The sequence below is a fragment of the Typha latifolia genome, chromosome 10 (assembly GCF_019914945.1).
Source record: "Typha latifolia isolate L0001 chromosome 10, TyphaL0001v2, whole genome shotgun sequence".
Classification (NCBI taxonomy): Eukaryota; Viridiplantae; Streptophyta; class Magnoliopsida; order Poales; family Typhaceae; genus Typha; species Typha latifolia.
Genome location: NC_133095.1, coordinates 4,146,304 through 4,170,416, shown reverse-complemented (window position 1 = coordinate 4,170,416; position 24,113 = coordinate 4,146,304). Strand labels below are relative to the sequence as shown.

The window sequence follows — 24,113 nt, the reverse complement described above, 5'->3', positions numbered from 1 at the left end:
AAAAAAATTTAAGAGAAAAAACCTTCGACTTGATTAAAGGCAAGATGATATTATTTATAGATCAAGAATATAGCACAATATTCATCTCCTTCAGCAGGCAATATGCTTCAAAAAATTAGTTGTTACAGATCAATATTATGCATGACACAGCTCACTGCTTACAGAAAAATGTACCAAAAGAACTAATAATTATACTATCATTGCCGGAATCAACTCAGCTGTATACTACCACGCCCTCGCCTTTGGTCTCCAGCTTAGCCAGCTATGTATCACCTGGACTGTATAAATAGATAAACAACAGGTAACTGAGCAACGCCAATGGAGATCGAGCAACAGGCGATCAAGATGCATGAAGGGTGCTGTCAGACTTGCCTAATCACCCATCATATCGATATGTAGAAAATGCCCTGCTATAAAGGATAAGTTTAGATGGTGACATAAGCATTAGGACTTGTATTGAACAAGGTATATAAGGAAAGCACGCATGACTAGGAATCAATTTTACATGATAAGATTAGCTTGATACAGAGATTGTTGCTTGGAGCAAGGCAAGTCGGCTCTTGGTAAGAGAGATCTTCTCCTCTGTGTCACTTGCTTTCTCCCTAACTCCACAAACAACCTCATCAGGCGCCTTCTCTATGAACTGCACCACAACATATTAAAACATAATGTTCAGAGAGGCAGACCAACGCCTATGAAGAAAAGATTCCATGTGTAAAATAATTGGCTAATGAGTGTCAATACAGTATATGGGTCCCAGAATTTGTGCTTCAAGTTCAGACCAATCTTTAGAAGGATCAAAGGATATAAAGGCTGAGAAAATATATGCAAGAATCCAAAAAAAATCCACCTATTTTTAAGAGTAAAGCACATACTGCCATTTCATAAAGCAAAGACAAAGGAAAGGTTAGGAAGTTTCATACGCTAGGAGCATTTAGGCGAGCAACAAGAGCATCATATTCTGACTGCATCTTAGTGAGGCGCTTGGAAAGCCGCTGAACTTCTGCTGACACATCCACCATGTCTACAAGAGGGAGATAAGCTTCCAAGCCCTCCCCAGCCACAAGGTGAACAGATTGTTTTGCATCATCTAGTAACATAGGAAAATGAGTCAGCATGTTAATGTGATAAGTATTCTTTTTAAGAAATATGAGAAGAAAGCATTTCATATAACATGCCTGGAGGAGATCCTGTGAAATGAACATTTTCTAGATCAAGCCTGGATAGTGAAGCCAACACTTGTTTTTCATTCTGTCCAGAGTCAAAAATAAAAATATGTGATACTAGAAAGGCAATCGTGTACACTTTGCATTAAGATGGTACAAGTATCAAACTGCAAGTAGCAGAAAACCAAGTATAGATAAATGAAGAGCTACTATAATACATTAACATGCTTATTTAAATCAACTATCACATATTAGAGGAAGAGAATAGTTCACTGATGATGATGATGATGATGATGATATTATTTTCATGCATGGAATAGCATATCTACATGTATAGGAAGTGTCTTGGCACAATAGGACAGAAGGATCACAGGATCAATGGTGTGACAGCAACATACCATTGGAAGAGCAAATACATGAGAAATAACACAAACAGTAAAGCCACAAAAAGAAGAAAAAATATAGATTTTTATGAATAAGGCATTAAGGTGTCACTTAGTAAGTTAGTTTAGATGGTCAAAGGTTGTCATGTACTTTGGATCAAAGAAACAACCTCTTAGATAATGAGTGTAAGAGTTTGCCCTCCCCAGACCCTATATTGGTGAGAACTGAGAACTTTGTGCATCAGGACAACCATTTCGATGATAGGATAAATCTAGTTGTATCTATCATATATATGTATAGCATACCACACGGTAATTGTAACAAATGCTCCTGTTGTTCCTATGCAGATGTCTCATAAACTGGTATTACAGAAGTTCAACCCATAAAGTGAGCAATTACTAAACCTGAGAAATGACACTTACTGAGATGTAATCAAGGACATCTGCACTTGCAACGATAGACGCAGATATGCGTTTAGCTGGCTCAACAGAATACTCTGCTCTTACATTCCTGATAGCTCTTGTCTAATAAAGAATAGAGAAGTGACGGTCAACAAAAGAGGAAGCTAAAAAGGAAGCCACAAAATAAAGTATTACTAAAATCACCAGTGACTGTAAATTCTGAAATCTTTTGATGGACTTTGTATCCCTGGGAAGTGAAGTGTCAGGCCAGGGTGATACTATAAGAGCTTGTCTCCGGTAAGGTAATGCCTGGACAAGACCCAGATGGATGGGCCAAAACATATATTCATTATTATCAGATACAGAAATTAAAAATAAGTTATTGGAAAAAGAATATGAAAATATATTTTAGGAGCGGGAAAAGTATCATCAAGGATTTAAACAAAAAATAATTGGACTGAATAAGGGCTAGTAAGCTTAACCCGTCTTCGTTAATATTTAATATTTAATATTTAATATAAAACATAAACTTTAGGTTATACAGCAGATGAAACTTATTCATCCTACAATACATTGAGGTCACGCCAAAATATACATTGTCTATTTGTCATATCAACACACTACACTTGGTATAGCTCTGATGCTACTAACACTAACTTGGAGAAAACATAATCCACTATTGCACACTTGTCTTGCCCAAGTAGGCAGTAGCCTTAGTACAGTAAATAAGCAGTAAATTTTGTTATTAACAGTGTTCAACTGATTCTAACTTCATTTTCAACAAGATAAAATTGAACTGACTAATTTATATCAGGCTAGATTAGAAACACTGGTTGCATCACAGTAATTTTACATTTATTTTGAATATATGTACCAACTAATAAATCTTCCAGTCTCACAAGAGTCTAGTACCTGCCATAATTCTTCAGTGACAAATGGCATAAAAGGATGGAGCAACTTCAGTATGTTTTCAAATACATATAATAGAACACCTTGTGCTGTAGAAGCAACTGAAATATTCCCAGAATGATACAGACGAGTTTTACTAGCTTCAATATACCTGGTGAATAGCAACATATAACAGATTAAAGTATGCACCATAGCTAACTAAAAACAGGAAATCAAAAGTATCTCTCTGATGAAGGAACTGCAAATAGACTAAGACAAACAGCAAAGATTAATCATCTCCCACACTCTGCAAATTTTGAGGGCATGAATTTAGGTCACAAACCACATCTCTTGCACAAACTATGAAACAAAATTGATTTTGTTGTGTGTTCATAACAAAAGGATGTCATGCAGTATAAGAACTGGGTCTGCAACTTTACACCCAAGTGGACATGGAATTGAGCCATGAAAATAGCTTCCCCCATGATGAATTTAAGACTACATACATTTTGCACTCATACCACAAAGAGGTAGGAGTTTTATGCAGTCCTCTTAAGAATAAACTTTTTGCCCCTCCCATACTTCAGAAGTAGTTACAAGGCAGCATATAAACTAATTGGCAACTACCAAATATCTAAGATATCAGCCATTAATTTCAATGTTTATGTGTTCTCGACATGCAGGTCTTCTTAAGAACCAATTGATTACTTCAAGATTTGGTTAAAAAAGTGAGAGCAGAAAGAATCTTCAATGAAGAAAAAGGAGATGAACATAAAAACAGGGGAGTATATCCATGATCCATGCAAAAAAACATGCATCATTACTTATGTGCAGTTAGGATTGCCTTACCAATCAGCAAAGTCACCCCAAAAAAAGTCGTAGATCTCTCTACCAGCATCTCCAAAGAAAAACTTGTCGTAACTTGTGCTAACAGTGTCAATCAGTTCATGAAGTTCTGAGACCTAGAATTATGCATTATTTTTCAATAAATTGTGAGAAGTATGAGGAAAGGAAAAAGGGAAGTTAAATGAGAGTATCAAACTTACCACCCAGCATTCGGCTAAAGGTAGTTTAAGAAGCGATTCCTCTGTATCAAACTGTATGAAAGCCAGTTTTTGAAATTAATAACTCTAGCAGACTACAATGCTAGATAATAGTAGGCATATCAAAGTTAACAAAGAACACGCAAGGGAGATAGGTGAAACTATAATCTGTGTTGTGATCTCATTTTCAGCTACTGTCCTTAATGCAGAGCCAGCATAGAATTCATTTGTGTTTTGATATGATTATTTATATCTCACCTGCTTATTACACTATTTTCAGGATTCCAACATGAATTTCTCACATTGTTTTCCTTACAATGTAATCAATACTAACTTCTTACTTAGATTATGTAAACTTTAAATACCAAAGTACCCATGATTAAGAAATGAAATGCATATGTGCTCACCTATGGACCCTCCTCCTGCATATGCTCTCACATAACACCTAGCATATGTTCTATGTTGTAAACATGTAAAGAGACATACCACACTGTTCTTGAATTTTTCTCCATCATATAACTTTCACTTGTTAAAAAAACAAGTTGCTTTGTCCTTTAACTTTATTATTTGTAGCTTAAGTTCACAGGTTTACAAACATAACTGCTAAAAAACATAAAGCACAAATGAACACCAAAAATACTGAGATAATAAAATTGAGGAACCAAACTAGTTGGATAATCTGCTCAAAGGCACATATGATGAAAGGTGGGGAATGTGTTCAAGGTCACAATTTGAAAGGTGCAACTTGCTTAACCAGGTTGAAATTATAGAACCATTAAAAAAAAACTTAATTAGTCCCTATGGTTTGCAATTTTCTAGAATTGATCCTTCAGATTACATTATTGAAATAGAGATCCCTATGGTTTGCATTATTCGGTCCTTACATGTCCTGACTGCATAAAGGGATCACATATGCAGATAGCAATATTGTACTCTGGTACATATACCCCGCAAAGACTGCAGGGAGATCCATCATAAGAAAAAATAAAAATTAAACCTTAAAAACCAGTTATAAAATCTGTAAACCACAGAAACTGATTTAGTAGTTTCTCTTAGAACATTAACACTGCCTCTTTAAGAAGAAAATTCATAAAAACTAGTAGATAACATGCTAACTATTTGCTGGCTGTTTACTTATGAAGAAATTTCATTCCATGTGGTTATATAGATGTACTCAAATACTGACTATCTTTTAAAATTACTACTTTAATGGTGATTACGTATACCCAAGAATTCGATTGATAGAAAAAGATGCACAAAGCTTGGAGATGTAGCAAAGAATCACAATTGAAGTTGTCAGAATGTGGCAGTAGATAGTGTTGACAATGCTAATCATAGTGAGCATGCGCTGGTCAGTGACATGCCACATGCCGACAGATAATCAGCTTGATATTGTGCTGCGACATGTAAATCTATTGAAATTACTTCGAATTTACTAGCAGAGTAACAGATTGTAAGAACTAAAGCTGAAGGCCCAAAATTGCAATTACAATTATTTGTACAAAATAATACGCCACGGGTCCTACTGATAAGTCTGTAAGTCTGGCGACAGTCCTTAATGTTTCATGGTTAGAAGCATCAAGCTCAGCTAAACTGAGTGGCAAATATGAATCTAAGAGAGGTTTCTATTTTATTCTCATAAACCGATGTATATACAAACCAGCTATTGTTTTAGAAACAAAATAATATTCAAAAGATCTCAGTCCAGCCGAATTTCAGAATCAGGATTTTCTCCAAGTAACTACATGCCAGTTAGCAAGTGACTAACATAGAAAAGAAGTAACCTTCTTTGCCAATACGAGTTCCCATGCAGATCCATCACTACTATTAGGCAAATTTTGCAGCACAAACTTGCCAGCATTCCATAGCTTGTTTGTGAAAGCCTTGTTTGAAGTCAATCTCTCAGTGGACAGATTAAGGTCCTGAAATACCACAAGCCAATTGCTAGACACAAAATGGATGATTCCACAAACAATGCCATAGAGAACTGAGTTCAAAAGAAACCTGCCCTGCTGTCCCCAAAGAAAGTGTGAATCGCAATGCATCTGTCCCGTATTCTTTGATAGTATCCAGGGGATCTATGACATTACCCAATGTTTTGGACATTTTCCGTCCCTGAACATAGTAACAAATTCTGATGTTATTTCAAAAGTAAATAACACCTTGGTCACGTAGATGATAAGCCTTTGGACTCTGAGCTAATTAAAACATTATGGATAATAACAGGGAATACATACAGGAAAACTCACAAAAGGGAATTTAGTTATGATTCATTTTTCTAATAGTACTGCACCAATTAGACAGGACTTTGATAGAACATGAAACTTCACAGGACAGAAACATTTTGGTAGAAGCAACATAACATTATGCCATTTTTTCTAAAAATATAGAGGTGCAGCTGATGTGAGGAAGGCATCCAAGAGGTCAAAACAGACACTCACAAGCATACATACGCACATAGAGAGGTGCTGAAACATTCACATGTATGCACTGATGCACATGACCATGCTCATATCCACACTCATCTGTGTGCACACACCAACATAGACAAAAACAAGGAGCACTTGCACCACAGTTAAGCACTGAATATAGAGAGTCACACGCATACACAGGCACACCTACAAAGTATGGAAAAAAATACAAGATACGACACAAGGACACAATGACATGGAAAATGTTGTAATAAGTGATAGTATAAACACAACAACCAGGCCTTTACTCACAACTATTTAAAGTCAAATATATGGATGTTTTGCTTAATTCATCTCTCTATTAGTCAAACGGGTTTGATAAATATAAATATATTTTTTTGATGCATTAATTACATAAAACTGAACAATTGTTCTAGTCCAATATATTATGTATGATACAAGTTACTGAGATGCAAGTCAAGAGAATTTTATTTAAATAAGAGTAGCAGTTGTTGCATGAAATCCGAATTCAGACTTCCAACTTCAAATCCACACTCCCTCAAAAAAAAAATTTGACTTATCACCAGAAGACTCTAAGAAGCAACCAAAGAGAATCTTAGAAGTACCAAAGCCAAATCCACAGCATCATTTAAAAGAAGTTAGTTCTGTCTTCTGATAAATATCCATGAAGTAGTCGAGTAGTGTAGCTGGTAGAATATCTGCTACAAACACGGTCAGAGTATATGAAAGTATCCATCCTTCATAGATGTACACACATATTTGTATTAAAGCAGATAACCAAACACACAAGCGGATGCATGTGTGCACATATAAAGATATTGTTGCAACAAGTGAAGGTACTCATAGACAAATGAATTTCACTAAAAAAAACCCAAGAGAGAGAGAGAGAGCTATCGAAATTATGGACGTGATAACCCAATTTAGAAAATATAGTAGGCACAAGCACGGATGGTCGTGCTACAAGAGAGGGAGAAAAAAGATGAGGGAGACTACTCATATTCATCTTTCCCCGCTCAATGACGAGCGGCGACGGTGAGGTCGATGGCGAGCGACGAAGCTGCTAGGAGAGATGTCGTGCAGCACCCCTCCTGCCACGTGCTAGTACGCCGCTGGCACGCCCCGTGTCGGTCGACACGGCCATCGTAACACAAGTGCTGGGAATGTGCACTACTGTTTCGCTTCCTTCTCTCACTCAGTCATTTCGATCACAATAATCCTAGCGATATCATCAAGGTGAAGGATCGTACTAAATCTCTTTCTATAAAAGACTCGGTCTAAACCAAAAAAATTTCTAAGATGATTCTAATCTCTCTCAACGATTAATGAAAAAGACAATGTACTTTTATCATATAATAATACCTTCTAGTGATTCGGACCATATCAGCTACAGAAAAAAAAAACCTGAGCGTTATCTAAAGGTAATTTCTAATTGATGTGGATTTATAGGCATAATCTCATAAGATGAAATATGATATTTATTAAGATTGAAAAGTTTCGCATAATAAAATCTTAAGCATATTATTAGTTTATTATTTACATTATTATTACTTGTGCTTTATTATTCCCATTATGAGCATGCTTATTATTACTATCAAATGTTGAGCTTTGGTTTTTGATCGGATTCAGTTTTGCACTTTTGCTGCTTTTGAGTGGATTCACTCATTGAGCTAAAATTACTAGCTTATTAAACTCTCTTAATATTTCAGATATTGATCGGCGTGGCGAATGAACGTAGTGCACCGAGATTCATTCACTTCCATTTAGGATTTTGACTTTTTCTACCTTCAATTATAGTAGCGGTTTTAGTTTCAATTTGAAAAACTATATGTTGCCTTAGTTTTATTTAGAAGACATTGGTTATATAACTTAAATATCTTTATTCCTTAAGAATTTTTAACTTGGAGATATTATTCATATTAAGTATTTTTATATTATGGAATTAGAAAGTTGTTGTTAAGGCATCATGTCTCAAGTCTATTGGGATACAGTGATTCTGATTTTGAGTCGTGACAATAGATAAAGAACATAATTATCACTTCCAAATTCCTATGGCCAAAGGAGAACTTTATTAAGCAAATTGCAGTCAAATTCATCGTACTAATATGAGTCTTAAACAAAAAAATTTATTACCAATGGAAACAAGAAAAGATAATCATATGCACATTCAAGAGAAATAGGATTTTTCTTAAATAAATAGCACATAGAAATGTAAAATGCCAGCTTAGGCATCCTACTCACTTGAGAGTCCCGAATAAGACCATGTAGATAAACATACGAAAATGGAACTTTTCCAGTGAACTCTATGCCCATCATCACCATTCGAGCAACCCAAAAGAATAAGATATCATGTCTGAAAATCAAAACACAAAGTTATCATGATTTATGGTGATCAGATAAATGTAAAGTAATACTAAATATATGTTTACATTTAGACATGGAAAACTATGATATTGAATGTAGTAAACAGACATATACACAGAAAATATTGGTCTCCGTTAGTTGATATATAAGCCAACTCCATAGAAAACTATAATAAGCAGACACAACACTACAAAGAATACAGGCATGGACAGGGATGGTGACACCGGAGAGGTAGATTGAATGTAAAAAACAAGCTTACCAACTTAATTTATGGCATGTTGCTTTCCTTATGCGATGAAGTACAATGTAAATCCAAGGTTTAAAAAATCAGGATTGGGATTGAAATCAACCTCCCAAAAAAAACGATATGTATTGGCGGCATCGGCCACTCGAATCGGATCGGGCTATTTTTAATTACATAAAATTATAAATATTATTTAAAAATACAGAAAATTTTCAAAAAATATGAGAAAAATGATAAAATAATAATTACTCTCATATAAAGTCTAAAAACTAAAAACAGTACTAACTTAAAACTATTGTATCAGATGAGAGAGAGAGAGAGTGGAACAAACGAAAAGAAGAAAAAAAAAACTCTACCATAGTAAAAAAGAGAAGAAAGAAACTACAGCGAAGGAAAGAAAATAGACAGAGAAATAAAATAAAATAAAAGTTCACATAACCAATATCGTCAAAGTTGGATCTACGTCGGTAGAGTTTGCCTGAGCTAAATTTCTGCGTTGGAGAAGCAATAGCTATGGTAAAGGAAAAGAGAGAAAAGATTGAAATAGTAAAAGAGAGAGAAAGAAATAGTGAAAGACAGAGTAAATAAGAAAAATGCAGAAAAACAGGATCATATCTTAGAACCATGCCGACTTACAAGTAAGATAAATCATTCTCTTTATTTGAGATAAACGGAAGGAATTATATAGATTAATCGCAAATCTACAAAAAGCTTCCTTAGAGTAAGAGGTCAAAAACTGCCATAAAGGCCTAGGGTGCAACTGAAAAGTGAAAATTATTTCCAACCAGAGTTGCCAGCCAATCAGCTGCCCAACTGGCTTCACAGTATACATGGGAAGTTTTACAACCCCAAATAAGACAGAATTTGGTGATTCTAGTCAGTGGTACTTTTCTGACATCTGTACTTAGCTATATTTCTTGAGCACAAAATTTAAGCATAAAATTTATTTTACACAAGATAAGAGGTTTAAAAAAATCCAAAATCAACTAATAGAGAGGCATTTGCAGAAGCATGTACTTAAATGATAAACAGAGAATTAAGATGAAGGAAAAGACCCAGTCTCAAGGATAGTTGTTGGATAAAATCGCTTGAAATCTGCAGTTGATACATCTGGCCATCCAAGAGTGCTAAAAGGCCACAATGCGCTGAAACACAAACATTAGATGTCAAATTAGTAGTATCCACGGAGACAGAATATTTTTAGCACCAAAGAATAAATGCCCGGTAAATAACCATAATAGCAGGCAGGTAAGATGAAGCCATCCGTTGATCATGACAATATTCTCAAAATATAAACAAGAAGATGAAATGATATTATTTGTACTTTTCTAGTTACCTTTAAGAATTGAATGTAGAAGTACAAGATATAGAATATAGTAACACGCATGAGAAATCACCAAGAAAAATTCTTCTAAAATTATTATTTTAATACAATATAGCTATAACATTTTTTTCAAGAAAAAGTTTATAGCATGAGAACCTTGAAAACCAAGTATCAAGAACATCAGGGTCTTGATATATTTCCACAGATTCTCCATATTGTGCTTGGGCTTTTGTAAGTGCTTCCTCAGCATTCCTTGCAACGATATAATCTTCTTCAGAGTCTTTTCCAACAATGTACCAAACAGGTATTCGATGGCCCCACCACAACTGTCTACTTATACACCAATCCTTAATATTCGTCAACCAATGTTTATAGGTCTACAGCAAACAACAAGAGAAAGCAAATCAGTGAAGGATGACCTTTATTAAATTATAAATTACTTACTAACAACACAAGACACCAGAAATAAGCATAGCTCTCCCTGTATGTCCAATCACAAGAAATAAATAAGACAGTATATTTTTCTGTTCTTCCCACAGAAGATCAACAGAAACAGCCAAGATTCATCCAAGTTGTTGCCACAGGGAAAAGATCTTTGACAGAAACAATAAGTTTGTTTCTCCCAAAAGTAAAAGCTGTTAATCCTCAGTAAGCTTAGTATGTAAGAGATCGTTGTGTATTTAAGTACCTTATCAAACCTCTCAGGAAGAATGATCAATTCTCCCTTTTCAACTGCATGAAGGGCCTTCTCAGCCAGTGGATCCATGGTAACAAACCATTGCTTACTCACCAGTGGCTCAATTACCTTTAGTAGAGAAATAAATCAAAGGTCATGAAATTATTTGCCAGACCCAGGAGAAGGAAAGAAAACAACAGATATCTAACAACAATTGATTGGAAAAGATAGGGAAATCTCATCACACTTCACCACCACGCTGGGATCTGGGAACTCGTAATTTATGAGGTTCCTTTTTTTCTGCCAATCCTGACTCTTCAAGATCAGACCATAATTTCTTGCGAGCCTCAAATCGATCTAGCCCACTGCAATGAAGTCACCAGAGACACAAGGCAAACTGGTAAACAGAAATAGAATCTTTCAATGCCCAACAGAACTATATGTTTCCTTTTCTTGGTAGCACTTGCCACTATAGACTAACCTGTACAACCCAGCCACCTCATTTAAGGTGCCATCTTTGTTCATGACATTGAGGATAGGAAGACCAAGCTTTCTAGCAATATTATAATCATTGTGATCATGTCCAGGGCTTATTTTCAATACTCCAGTTCCAAATTCTTTATCAACATGCTGTGGACAACAGATAGATAAAAATGATCAAGACAAAAGCAAAAGTACAGAAAAAAGGCAACAAAAAAAAAGGTGCTATGGAACGAAAGTTGGATGATCAACGATATATTCTCCAAGATAGCATTAATAGATGCTAGACCAGTCGATGTAGGTAAGGGAACAACCAAGTAGAATCTCTCAACAATTAGCACAACATCAAATCATCTTTTGATTCTTTTCTATTAAACAGTAAATTAGATTCTTCTATGAACCAAACAAGTATATTCTCACCATTGAGAACAGATGTAACAATAATATAAAGGCATGACATAGGTTTCTAGTTTCTACCATATGTTGTCCTGCAATAAAATGCATTACTTAAAATGCCTTCAGTAGCACTCTTCTTACTATGAAAGGATTTTGATCCAACCAGGTGAAGTTAATCATGATGTTTATCCAAGCTGTTGAAATCAGTACAGTATAGAAGAATAATCAAAAGCCCTTACTCTGTCAGCAATAATGGGAACATGTCTGCCAAATGTCAAGGGTACAATTGCCTGCCGACCAATGTACTTTGAATAACGTTCATCCTGCATCATATTAAGGTATATAGATTATTAAGAAGCTATGCAAAAGTAAGGTCCTGATACAAGAAAACTAATGGAGAGCTTGATGTCATATTAGGCAGTGATATAAGTTAAAAACCAATGCATAAAACTATTGACCAGGTGATCCAGGTGTTAGCTCGGACTGAAAATGAATAAAGAAGATAACACAGTGCTTGGGAACAACAAAGGAAAGCTTGATTATCATCTCAACCAAGATATCCATTGTACTGATATTAGATAATGACCATTCTTATACACAGGAACACAAACACAGGCATTGACAAGCACACACAAACAGAGGTTTGATCTGAGTTTTTTGCTTGATTGTACCTTGGACACGAAAACAAGTCCCTAAGTCAAAGTTATCTTTCTCCCTCCTATAAACTCTGAAGGATTCACATGTCCACAGGACTTCCTGCAGAGGTTTTATCTGGGTTGCACAAGCATAAATTGCAATTGAGAAGGTAGATATCTCTAATTGCCAACTAAGCCTGCAGCCTTCTGTTGGAAGATCTTGCTTTCTTGAAATTCAGCAGCAATATCTAGAGTTGGCATCAGGGTAACTGCCCTTAAAATTCCAACAATTCTTTAGGGCCTTCTCATGTTTGAATTGCACTCTAGCTACCACATTATGTTAGGCATTAAACATAGCTCTCAGTGTCTTGGTCTCTATGAGATTTTGGCTTTAAAATATAGGACCAATTAAGCAATATATACCTAAGATATCGACCAAAAATAACATAATGATGTCAGAAATGATTCTTTATCTTTTTATGTATATCTGAGTTCTTAAATACTTTCAATACGAAAATCAGTAGAAAAGGGACATCTTAACTCTCCCATACTGCACAATATCATTCACTAAATAAGTTCCATAAGACAAAACTAATCCACAAAATTTTAGTTCCAGCCATAATCTAGTGATTTTAGTCATACTATACCAATTCCAGATAATTTTCATTAGTAACCTGTAAGGAAATTTATCATACAGCCAACAATTAATGCTTACTGTTGAATATTCTGTTCTTTAAAACAAAAGTGAGTTTCAGTTTTAAGCATTTGATTTACATACTTGGCTACAATTTGGAACTCTTGAAATGCTCAAATAAATGAAGAACATAGTTTCCACCATAACTTTACTTATCTTCAGCACAACTCATTTAACTATCTATGTTGGATTGGTTATCAGCTAAGCCTGCACTAAATACTATTCAACAAGATGCAAACTCATGTTGTAAATCAAATGAAAACAATAGGGAAAGCCCAAAGCAATTGACATTTCTCAATGTGATGTCTATTTTTCTCAGAAACTACTTGTATCTTATCTAGCATTTTTTTTCTCGCTTCAAGTTGATGAAATTGTGATATGCCTAATTATTAAGTAGAAAATAGAAAAACTGTTGTCAGGGAAACTACTAAATCAGGAAATTGTTGGTTTTATAACCCATGCCTCTTGCCATTAACTGCCACTTCACCAACACTGCAGCTATATGTTGCAAGAACACAAGGCAGACCAATTCGGCAATATAAGTAGCAAGTTTTACCCATTAATTTGCTTATTTTTTATCATCTAATTACCCCTTGATCTGCCATTTTCCTCATGATTTAATTCCCATTTTGTATGCGGAAGGAGTGACATATACTAAAGATTCATGTTTCTGCCCTTTGTAATACTATGACCTAATGACTACCCTGTCCTTTGCCTGGCGTAATACAGCTTGGTCGCATAAATAGTTATCAATACTAGCACAAAAATAAAACAATCTGATAGCATGTAGGTATTACTAGTCCTCATAGTCATATATGTGGATAAGGAAGAATCAACCAAACAACATCAAAATAAATATATAGGTTAGACCAATTTGAGAAGTATCTAAACTATATTCCATAATAAGAATATATGCTCACCTCAGGATGCACAGCAATTGCTGTATCACCAAATAATGTCTCAGGACGAGTGGTTGCTATTGTCAAATAGTCACTCCTATGGCACAAAAACAACAAAATATAAGTAACAACGCTCATTAAAAGGAGAAGGACTGACCTAGCAAGCGTAACTGCAATAATGTAGTGATAGATATCGTACACATTAATTCCAATTTAAAGTGTCAAACCAAACAATGCATATTTTAACACGAAAAGACAAAATGCACATATTAGATCAAGGCAGAGTCCCACATATTACAGTGTAGACCAATTAAATATTAAGATGAAAGTAAGTTCTTGTTTAGTTACTTTAGTACAATGATTTGCTGCTGCATGCTGCATAAAATTTAGGGTCTAATCAGCAAACCAAGTGGGAAAAAAGAACACTGCACATTTGATAAATTAGAGATCACTTTCCCCATGAATCACAAAGAATAAATGAACAGGACCCTCTCATGATTAATGCATGGCAAGAGAAAATTACCTTGAACCACCAGCAACACGATACTTGATATAATACAGAGAACCAGGCTCTTCAGAGTATTCAACTTCCTAAAGTGAATAAACAATAACTATATCATTCTTAGGCTCATTCCACTCATCAAAATGTGGCATAAATATTTAACAAACTTAATAAGAAAACAAAATTATCCAAATCAGTTGGGCTCAACAAAATCCATTGCATGGGAACTGAACTTGAGTCGTCATTCTGGCCTGTTAAGAGATCAGGTTTATACTCTAAGCTTGACTAAATATGTTGGGCTTTTGGACTTCAGATGACAGTGTAAGCTCATTTGAATCTTAGACTAGGATAGCGTATATAACGACCATCATAATTTCAACATGTAGTCTCTATGTAAGTTGTTCACCAAACTCAAGTTTGAGCCAGACTCTAATTTCAAGAAGCCATGATCAGCTTAACTTATATTAAGATACTACTGATACTTCCTCACCAACTGAGAGGCAAGTTTCACAATTGCTATATCAAACCTCAGAATTGATGAAAAAGAACTGTGCAATACAAAAGAAGCAAGTTAACGGATTCTTCCAAACTTATAAGCTTGCTTACCAAGTCAGAGACTGCAGTCTGAAGGCTGGGAGACCAATTCACCATGTAAGAACCTGAACAATTACAATAGATGTTTCATCCAACCAGATCTACTCCCAAGAAAGTGATTTACAAGAATTTCCAGTCAAAAGAATAAAAATGAACACTACAAAGAAGGAAAGCAGATCAAATTTTTCTAATAGTCTACCACCTAGCTATCAAATGCAGAAAAACTTGATTAAAATATAGCAGATTAGGTTTTTTTTTCCATTATTATAGATATCAATCCTTCTTCATAGCTTCCACCATTAGATGCCATCTACAACCTTAAAGTTTCCAAAAATTGGGAAACAAGGTTCACTATCCTTTAGCTACTTATAGGAATATCAACAGAAACATTCCTGAATTCCTTGAATGAACAGAAAGGACAAATCATTACAAGCCGGCATGATTTGTATATTTATAATTATAATAATTTTCCACAAGTCCTGATTCTCTTTTACAGAATTCATTTAAAAGAAAGTTTAATTATTATTTTGTACGATCAGCATAATTAAGAGTTGGAAGCTTAACAGTGACGTTACTCATTGTTATCTATAGGACTGCTGGAAAATGGTTCGAGGAGACAGATTTTAGAACCCCAAAAAAGGGAAGCAGAAAAGAATATCTATATCTGGGAATACATGCCTTCAGTTTGGCAGGTTACATGACTTGCCATTAGTACAAAGGATCTCAGCTACCAACAAGTTCTTGGCTTCTCGCTAACCCATCACTTCAGGAAGCCAATGGTTGGGCCTATCTTGCTCCTTCAAGGCGGTAGTCAGGAAGAAAACTTTTATAACCAAAGGAGATAAGAATGGTTTGAAGTTTACCCAAGATGGAACGGTAATGGCTGAAACTCATTGGTTAAGGCCGAAACTATCAAACTTTTTGGTTTTGACATTTATTTTGGACCACAATAGGCTAAAACCATTCTGTTTTGGCTTACGATATTCATTTTTTCTAGGGGTAGAAACCGAAACTGAAACTTCAAATCATGGAGATAAGATAGTTAATGCCTAAAATTATTACATTAGCCAAGATGTTCCAACCTTAAACAAAAATACAAATAATCATGGATATCTTTCCAGTTACTACTGTGCTCAGATTAGTCATCAGTACCTTGATAAATAAGGCCTTTCTCATGAAGCTTTACAAATGCCTCAACTACAGCTCCTGCAATTATATAACAATTTGATTGAGAAGAACGAAATGATGTACAGATCGAGAGCTCACAATTTCTCAAAATTTCAAAAGAACTATACACTACCTATGTTAGAAAACCTTGATAATCAGACAGAAATTGCACAACTATCTGAGCACATGATATCCAATCATATATAGTTTATATCAAAGCCCGTACAAGATGAAGAAATAGAAAAAAAAAAAAGTAGAGATAAAAGTGGAAGATATAGCAAGCTGACATCCCTACCAAATTAACATCCAAAAAGTTTCAGAAACTGTTAGTTAAAGTAATTGAAACATCTTCACCATGGATGATTGTTCAATGACTTCAATCATTTGCATAAAGAATATCCTAGCTTCTATCATCAAACCAGTACAAATAAAAAATGGTATAACATAACGAACAAAAAAACCAGACTAATACAATGTCCAAGATGCACATGTTCTGTTGTGAAGCTTGTTATGTGGATAGTATAACCTTCATGGAGCATTATTTTAATTGGATTAACAGGATGCATGTGTAGCATCAAATTGCCCAAAAGAGGATAAATCAAGTTTCAGCTACCAACAACAGGCTAATCATGAAAAAGGATTATATGGAAATACAGTATGCTAAGTTATTAAATTTCTAACGATTGCCTAGACCAGTTCAAGGTGAAAGAATGAATTAAGGCTAAGTAAGGTCTTATCCTTGCCAAACTCAGCTTCTTGCTGCAATGACATAGCAAAAAAATGTCTGATCAAACTTCTCTATCTGCATGCCTATCCACGAACTTGGGGTAAGGGTATTGTATTACATGGATGAAATGGAATATCATATTATCATGGATAACACTATCAAGGGTGATATGAAAGTACTTAACCAGAATTTGCTAGATTCTTGTTATCAACAGGTCATGCAGGCCTAGGATACCCCCAGCTTGACCATCAAAACCAACCCAGCCTAGATGTAGCATGAGCATGTCAGACCTGAATGCAGCATAGAGCTAAGCAGCTTCTCAGGGACCACCTCAATTTTGGACATGATTCATTGTAGAGGAGCTCTTGCATAGTTCATTTCATCATGCTGGGATGAGAGTTTGCCCTGAAGTTTAAATTTAACGAAGCACTGAGTAGAGATGAATGGAGAAAAGGACGCAGGTAGCAATAGTTGAGATTTAAGGCTTGGCAGTTCTTTTGTAGATCATCCAAATGTTTAGCTAGGTACATTTATCTTTTAGCCTAGATTCATAACTCACCGTCTTAGCTAGCACGATGGTGCCTCTCTAAGTGGACTGCAGAAGATCTATTGGCCACGGGCTATAATTGGGACATATACACTGGGAAATCGGTGGATGAGAAATGGAAAATGAGTCAGTTTTACACTTTTACTTATGTACCCCGTTAAATTACTCTCCTAACATTAAAAAAGGAATTATGGATCAACCACGTCCAAAAGAAAGTGCAGGGACCTGCTACACAAGATTCTATTAAGATTCTACTGGTTGCCAACCTTATCCCAACACAGGGACATTTGCCCCATATATTTATTTATGCAATTAAAGCTAGACCTTAAAGAAACCACTAGATTTCCTAGAAGATGAAACTCATTTAATATAAGAATACTCAAAAAATCATCATCCACCAGTGAAATCAAGCTGACTACATAGATGACTGTCTTACGACTTAGCTGCTCATCAAGGGTGAAATGTTCCCTACTCCAATCACAAGATGCACCTAATCTCCTTATCTGATTTGTAATTGTGCCCCCATACCTGAAAATAAAGAAACAAATGGTCTAGTGTTAAACATATAAGTGTGACATGTAAAGTTATGTTAGACAGACTAACTGTGTTAGGAACAAACAAAATATTGCACGACATCGAGATTAATATAATAAAGGAAAGATCTCACAAGGGAAGTTTTGACAAAGTAAAACAATGACGACTTTGCTTATATGTTTTCCTATGATATTATCATAATATCCAATCCAAGGCCATCTATCGCCAAGTGATGAATATTGAATCACAGAACAAAAGCAAAATAGCATCAGAAGAAAGCACGAAAATGAAGCCACTCATGCAAAAAGGAAAGATCAAAGAGTTATACAGCTACTTATGCAGAACTTATAACATCAGAAGGAGGTAGTCCTGAATTAAGTAGTTGAATACTCAAGTCTGCAATTAGAGCCATTGTATAATTTTTTTTTTAATTCTGAAGGAGCAGATAAGAACATAGAAAAGGAGATAGGTTAGTAATTCTATGGTTTCTAAGTACATGTTTTTCAGTGATTTCACATGTTTTAACATGATGTTCAGAGAATCACCTTGAGAAGTTGGAAGTAGCCCAAAGTAGCATTAAAGAGAAAGCATTATGGTAAATAAGTGTCTTCTTAGTACAGCATCTGAAAAGAATACTGAGCCTTACACTAAGGCTCTTCCCTCACAAATCTTTTCGCCATTCTGCTTACACTAAGAATTGTACGTGTCAAGACTGGTATATCTCAAGAGCTGTTATACTGGAAAAATGAAGAAACTTAATCTGTCATTTCAAAAAAGAATATATATATATATATGCTAGATTTCATTATCTTATCCTCCATGCTGAATCTTTTCAATCTGATACATAGAGTGACATTATTTTCTAAATTTTGCATACAACTTAACTTTATAAGCATCTCAACCAAAGCAAATGTATAGCCATTAGACAACTGCAATAGCTAACAATCATTTATTAGAGCAATTCAATAAATTAACATATACCCAGCAATATCCACCCAAACTCACCTAGTGAACAACTGCAATGCATATGCCCCAAGCCAATGTAGCCATCAAAGTAACACAGATCCTTAAACTAGTTTTTTGTTAAAACACACAATCCTGAATGTAGTAATCCTTGAAAAGAAATCACAATTGTATTATCATTGCAACTTGTAAGTAGATAATAGAGTCTGACAGAAACTCAGAATCAAGTAGAAGATTAGCTGCCCAATCATCGAAGAACACAAATATGAAAGGGGTGGTAGCCAGTACCCACTAAAAAATAATTAAAAGAACACAAAATAAAGAAAGAATAAAATTCTTATCTCATGCCAACAAATGGCGGCATGAGTATGCAAACTGCAAAGAGATGAAAAGTGTGGTTGAGACAAAGACATGATGGTGAAACTCAGAAAAGTGTGTGGCTCACAAATGCAGGGATGACAGATAGAACAGAACAATCCTGTTTCACTCTTCAAGATCCATAAAACAAACTTACTTTTCTTTCCATTCCCAAACTCTCTTTGTAAAGTCCTCCCTACTTAGTTCAGTCCTTTTAATGCCTTCCGAAGCAAGCATTCTTTCCACAACCAACTGAAATTTTAATGAGACAGTGGACATATCAGATTGTACTGCACATTATCTGAGAGAAGAAGGGCAATGAGCATAATGAACGACAACTATATGCAAGATATTATAGCATCAATCAAGAAAAGAAAGATATGACCACATGTTAGGCAATAAACCCAACAAAAGTGATTCCATATGTGATAACTGTGTCTTGAAAAAAAATGTCAAATTCAATAACAATAGGCCAAAAATGGTTAAGACAACTAGTAATATGACAGAATAAAAGAACATATTTAAGGACAAAGAAAATCTTGATTCTTAAATCTTACAGCAGCTCCTCAGCACAATCTTGAGACAAATTTCACAAATCCATGTCGATAATGGTTTAGAAAGTAACCTGAGTTGCAATACCAGCATGATCAGTGCCAGGAACCCAAAGTGCAGGCCTTCCTTTCATACGAAAATACCTCACCATGATATCCTAGTAGCAGAAAAAACATATTAACATACAAAACTAGAAAGCAAAACATAATCAGTCATCAGAAAATCAGAAAAGAGGAGTGCAGGAATATCTGCAGAAGGAGAAGAAAATGATGAAATATTATGTAAAAGAGGGGATGGTAAAAAAAGCAAGCAACAATGGTCGTGCCAGTGGCACGTGCCGATAGGCATAGGGCATGCCAACCAGCACGCCCCGCATTGCCACTGGCACATATTTAACATGTTTTTAATAAAAAATTTAAGATATTTAGAGATATTCTTAGATTCGGCATGTCAATCTTTAATTTTTTTTATTTAAATATATGTATTAAAACCTTTGATCATTTCTGTCATTTTACGTTCAACTAGATATTAATTTTAAGTATTTAATTATTACCAATTAATATTGTGTTGAATGTTATTATTTGTTCAATTATATTATCGAATATTCTATCATATTATAGAGTGTTCAATCATTAATATTTTAATAAATATATTCAATAATATTATGTGTTGAATAATATTATATTTGACTATTGATTTATCTTTAATAAAACAATGAAAACTAGCTCAGCTCGAGACGAGGGTTGTTGCTGGCACACCCTATGCCAAGTGTCGCGCCATCACTAGCACGGTCATCCTTCGAAGCAAGTATTATTCACAATTTACTATTAATCTAACATCAATCCTCCAGAAAATGCAGCCAAAGCCCTACATAAAAATATAATAGGTAAAAGAGTTCGATGGCAAGAGTAATCTAACTTACTACTGCAGGTTTTGCTTAACCAAGGAAAATGCTAGAAACTTTCTAGACATGGAAAGAGTATAGATAAAGGAGAAAATTGATTATTTAGTGCATAACATGAAATTGAGGGGAAAAACTGAAAAAAATTTACTTGCTAAAAAAGTAGTTCTTAGAAATGGAATCAGAAATAATGCAAACAATACTCTTAAGTCAAATTAAAACTAAAAATAAAACAAATGGCAACTTTGAAGTCAAAAGGAAACAAGCATGAATGAAGAAAGCAACATATGCTAGATCAACTGAAGGGAGTTAACCTATCATAATTCTAAGAAAATCAATGATAATGCTCTACCTCAAGAGTCACAAACATAGCATGCCCCATATGTAGCGATCCGGTAACATTTGGAGGTGGCATTGGAATTACAAAAGGATCTCCTCCACGATCAAAACTAGGCTTGAAAAACCCTTGGGACTCCCACCTAAAATGGAAAGATATGCAAAGTATCAGTCAAAGTGCAAACACTCCTTCAATTATCTAACATTAGAAATTTAACTGTAAATGAAGACCTTTATAACCTACCAGCCAAGTGGATTATAGTGAGATGCTTCCAATGGAAAAACAACAAGAAGATTGTTGGTCGTAGTGATAAATACATAAGCTTCAATTTGTCTTCTCTAGCTCTATTTTTCGCATTAACCCAAGGTTCCCAGTTTTAGCCAATCCCAATTCCTAGCCGAAACAAGCCCAGGAGTATCGGCTGATCCCGCCCGAAACTGGCGAGAACGGGTGGGATCCGACCCAAACACCACCACCCCAGTTTTAGCCAATCCCAATTCCTAGCCGAAACAAGCCCAAGAGTATCGGCCGATCCCGCCTGAAACCGGCGAGAACGGGTGGGATCCGACCCAAACACCACCACCCCAGTTTTAGCCAATCCCAATTCCTAGCCGAAACAAGCCCGGGAGTATCGGCTGATCCCACCCGAAACTGGCGAGAACGGGTGGGATCCGACCCAAACACCAACCACCACCACCCCCCCCCCCCGCCTCTCTCTTTTCTTTCTTTCTCTCTTTCTCCTTTTCTTTTCTTTCTCACTTCTTCCACCAGCAACTAAGTAGAATCTCCGACGACATTCTCCAATGAAGTTTTCTTTTGAAAGAAAAAATAGTAATCTTGTCTATCTTCGTAAGTTTTGAATTTTGAAAGGGGTAAGAGGAGAGAGAGAGCTTGATATTCATCAAATTTTGAATGTTAAGTTTTTAGGCTTCATATGTGAGTATATTTTCTTATTTTTCTCTTATTTTTTCTAATTTTAAAAAAAAAATTCTGTATTTTTAAATAATATTTAGAATTATACGTAATTAAAAAATAGCTTGATCCCATACGAACGGCCAATACGGTCAATAGGTACCATTTTCCCAGACGACCGATACCAATCCCGATCCCGATACTGGAACCTTGCATTAGCCAGTTACCAACTCAAGTAAATGAATGCAGGCACAATCAAGGATAGTTGTGTCGATCGGCGCATGCCATGCCGCTAAATTATCGGCACCCAACATGAGTCAGGTACAGCTCTAAATCTTATTTATTAAGGGCTAGTCAAAGAGACCGTTTGGCAGCCACTACTAAAAAGAAAAGTGGAAGTGAGAAAAAATGAAAGAGAGATATTTCTTCTTTAAATTCCATCAAAAAGTACAATTTTCTTTCATTCTCTTAAGTTTGTTTTTATGTTACACTTTAAAAACTAATTTATGATGTAGAGCAAGTACTACTATCTATGGATGAGTGTTGATGATTATCGACAATATTTGATGCAATATTCTTATGTTGTTCTTATGCCGGCAAATAAAATATTTGATCTTCTCCATCATTCTATGTTCACATCGGTTTTGGTTTTAATTATTGAACTATTATCATTTAACAAATGTATTCATGTTATGTGTTAAATTATATTTCTATTTCTTATTGTATCTTATAAAAAAATAAGTCATTTACAATATTATCTAAGGATAAAAGATTAATGTAGACTTCAAACCAAAACCATGTATAAAAACCCTAAAAAATATAATAGAGGCGTTCAGCTGCATGCAAAGGCGTGCTGACCGTCACGTGCCTTTGGCATGGCAATTCTTGAGGCGCCTGTACATACGCAGAGTGCAAATTCACATGCATGCACATAAAAAAAATTCTGAAAAAAAAAAAAACGAATGTAAATACAAGCACATTCGTAGGGATGAACTTGCAGACACTCACATTGATGTAAAACATACACAGGAAATTGTATTAACCAGAACAGGATAAAATTGGAGCTTCAAGGGAAAAAGTGTCTCCACTTTGTTACAAGAAATTCAAAAGTTGTGCCCTTTATGATGAAAAAAGACACACATTTGGGATGATTAATTACCATTTATATATCCGCTCCTCTGACGCAAAATCAAATGACTTGGCCGTCTCCGGAGAGGTGAACACCTCGTTCTCCAATGCCATGGCTGGTGAAGGAAACAAATAAACTCTAATAACGAAGAAACAGCCAAATAAGGACGTAACATTTCAGCTATGAGAAGGGAGACGAAGTGTGCCTGAGAATAATTTCCGATGGACACGACGCGGGTTCCAACAAAATAGCGTGGGTCGGATCAGGCGAGTCCGAGGAGAGAAGAAGAGAGGATTTAAACGGTAAACGGAGCAAGAAGAGAGCAGGGACGGGTTCGGAAGCGCCATTGGCGATGCTTCCGTCGCTTCTCGACACAGAGATGGAAATAAACCCTAGAAATGGGAGGGTTTACGATGGATTGGAAGAGGATAACGCGGGAGCGGTTAGCTTAAGTTGGACGCTGTTTGCTGGATAAGGTGTTAACGTGATCCGCATTAAATGGGCTTGGCCCGCACAGTCGTAGCATAAAGCCGATGTAGAGTTTTAACTAGGGACAAAATGGGTCGGATATTATCCAACCCGAACCCGATATGAACTTAGATTTATTTGTTCGTCTTTATATAAATGCACTTCTATCTTTATTTTAAAAATAGTAATGTTTTGTATTAATTAACCATCATAGTTACAAAAGCGTCATTAAAATCAACGGCTAAAATTGTCCCTATTCGGATGGATTAGATTATGATAATGCAAATATGAGCATTGTCATTTATTAAAGGGGTTACATGGAGCATAATAAGTCACTCAGTGACACAAAATATTTAAATTTTTATAAGTTATTCAAATTATAAATAAATTTATTCGGATT

The 24,113-nt window shown here is 35.4% G+C and overlaps 1 protein-coding gene across 5 annotated transcripts; it reads right to left on the bottom strand.

The window, feature by feature from the left end:
- Window positions 1–29: 29 nt before the first annotated feature.
- On the bottom strand, window positions 30–23,679 carry LOC140796464 (valine--tRNA ligase, chloroplastic/mitochondrial 2). 5 transcript variants are annotated; one of them, XM_073149507.1, is made up of 29 exons: window positions 23,451–23,679; window positions 23,276–23,360; window positions 21,220–21,346; window positions 20,040–20,123; window positions 19,572–19,666; window positions 17,997–18,088; window positions 16,272–16,325; window positions 15,132–15,184; window positions 14,547–14,614; window positions 14,045–14,120; window positions 12,035–12,118; window positions 11,401–11,549; window positions 11,167–11,284; window positions 10,932–11,048; window positions 10,400–10,620; window positions 9,975–10,064; window positions 8,553–8,664; window positions 5,887–5,997; window positions 5,667–5,804; window positions 3,886–3,936; window positions 3,689–3,801; window positions 2,864–3,011; window positions 2,156–2,260; window positions 1,973–2,074; window positions 1,179–1,251; window positions 924–1,090; window positions 506–643; window positions 373–410; window positions 30–278 (listed from the first exon to the last, which is right to left on the bottom strand). In XM_073149507.1, exons 1-27 carry the CDS (start codon window positions 23,590–23,592, stop codon window positions 515–517), a joined length of 2,904 nt encoding a protein of 967 aa, XP_073005608.1. In that variant the 5' UTR covers window positions 23,593–23,679; the 3' UTR covers window positions 30–278; window positions 373–410; window positions 506–514. The 5 variants fall into 5 exon arrangements, with proteins under 5 accessions (XP_073005608.1, XP_073005607.1, XP_073005606.1 ...); XM_073149506.1 differs by having other exon boundaries at window positions 373–407; XM_073149505.1 differs by having other exon boundaries at window positions 30–410.
- Window positions 23,680–24,113: the final 434 nt, after the last annotated feature.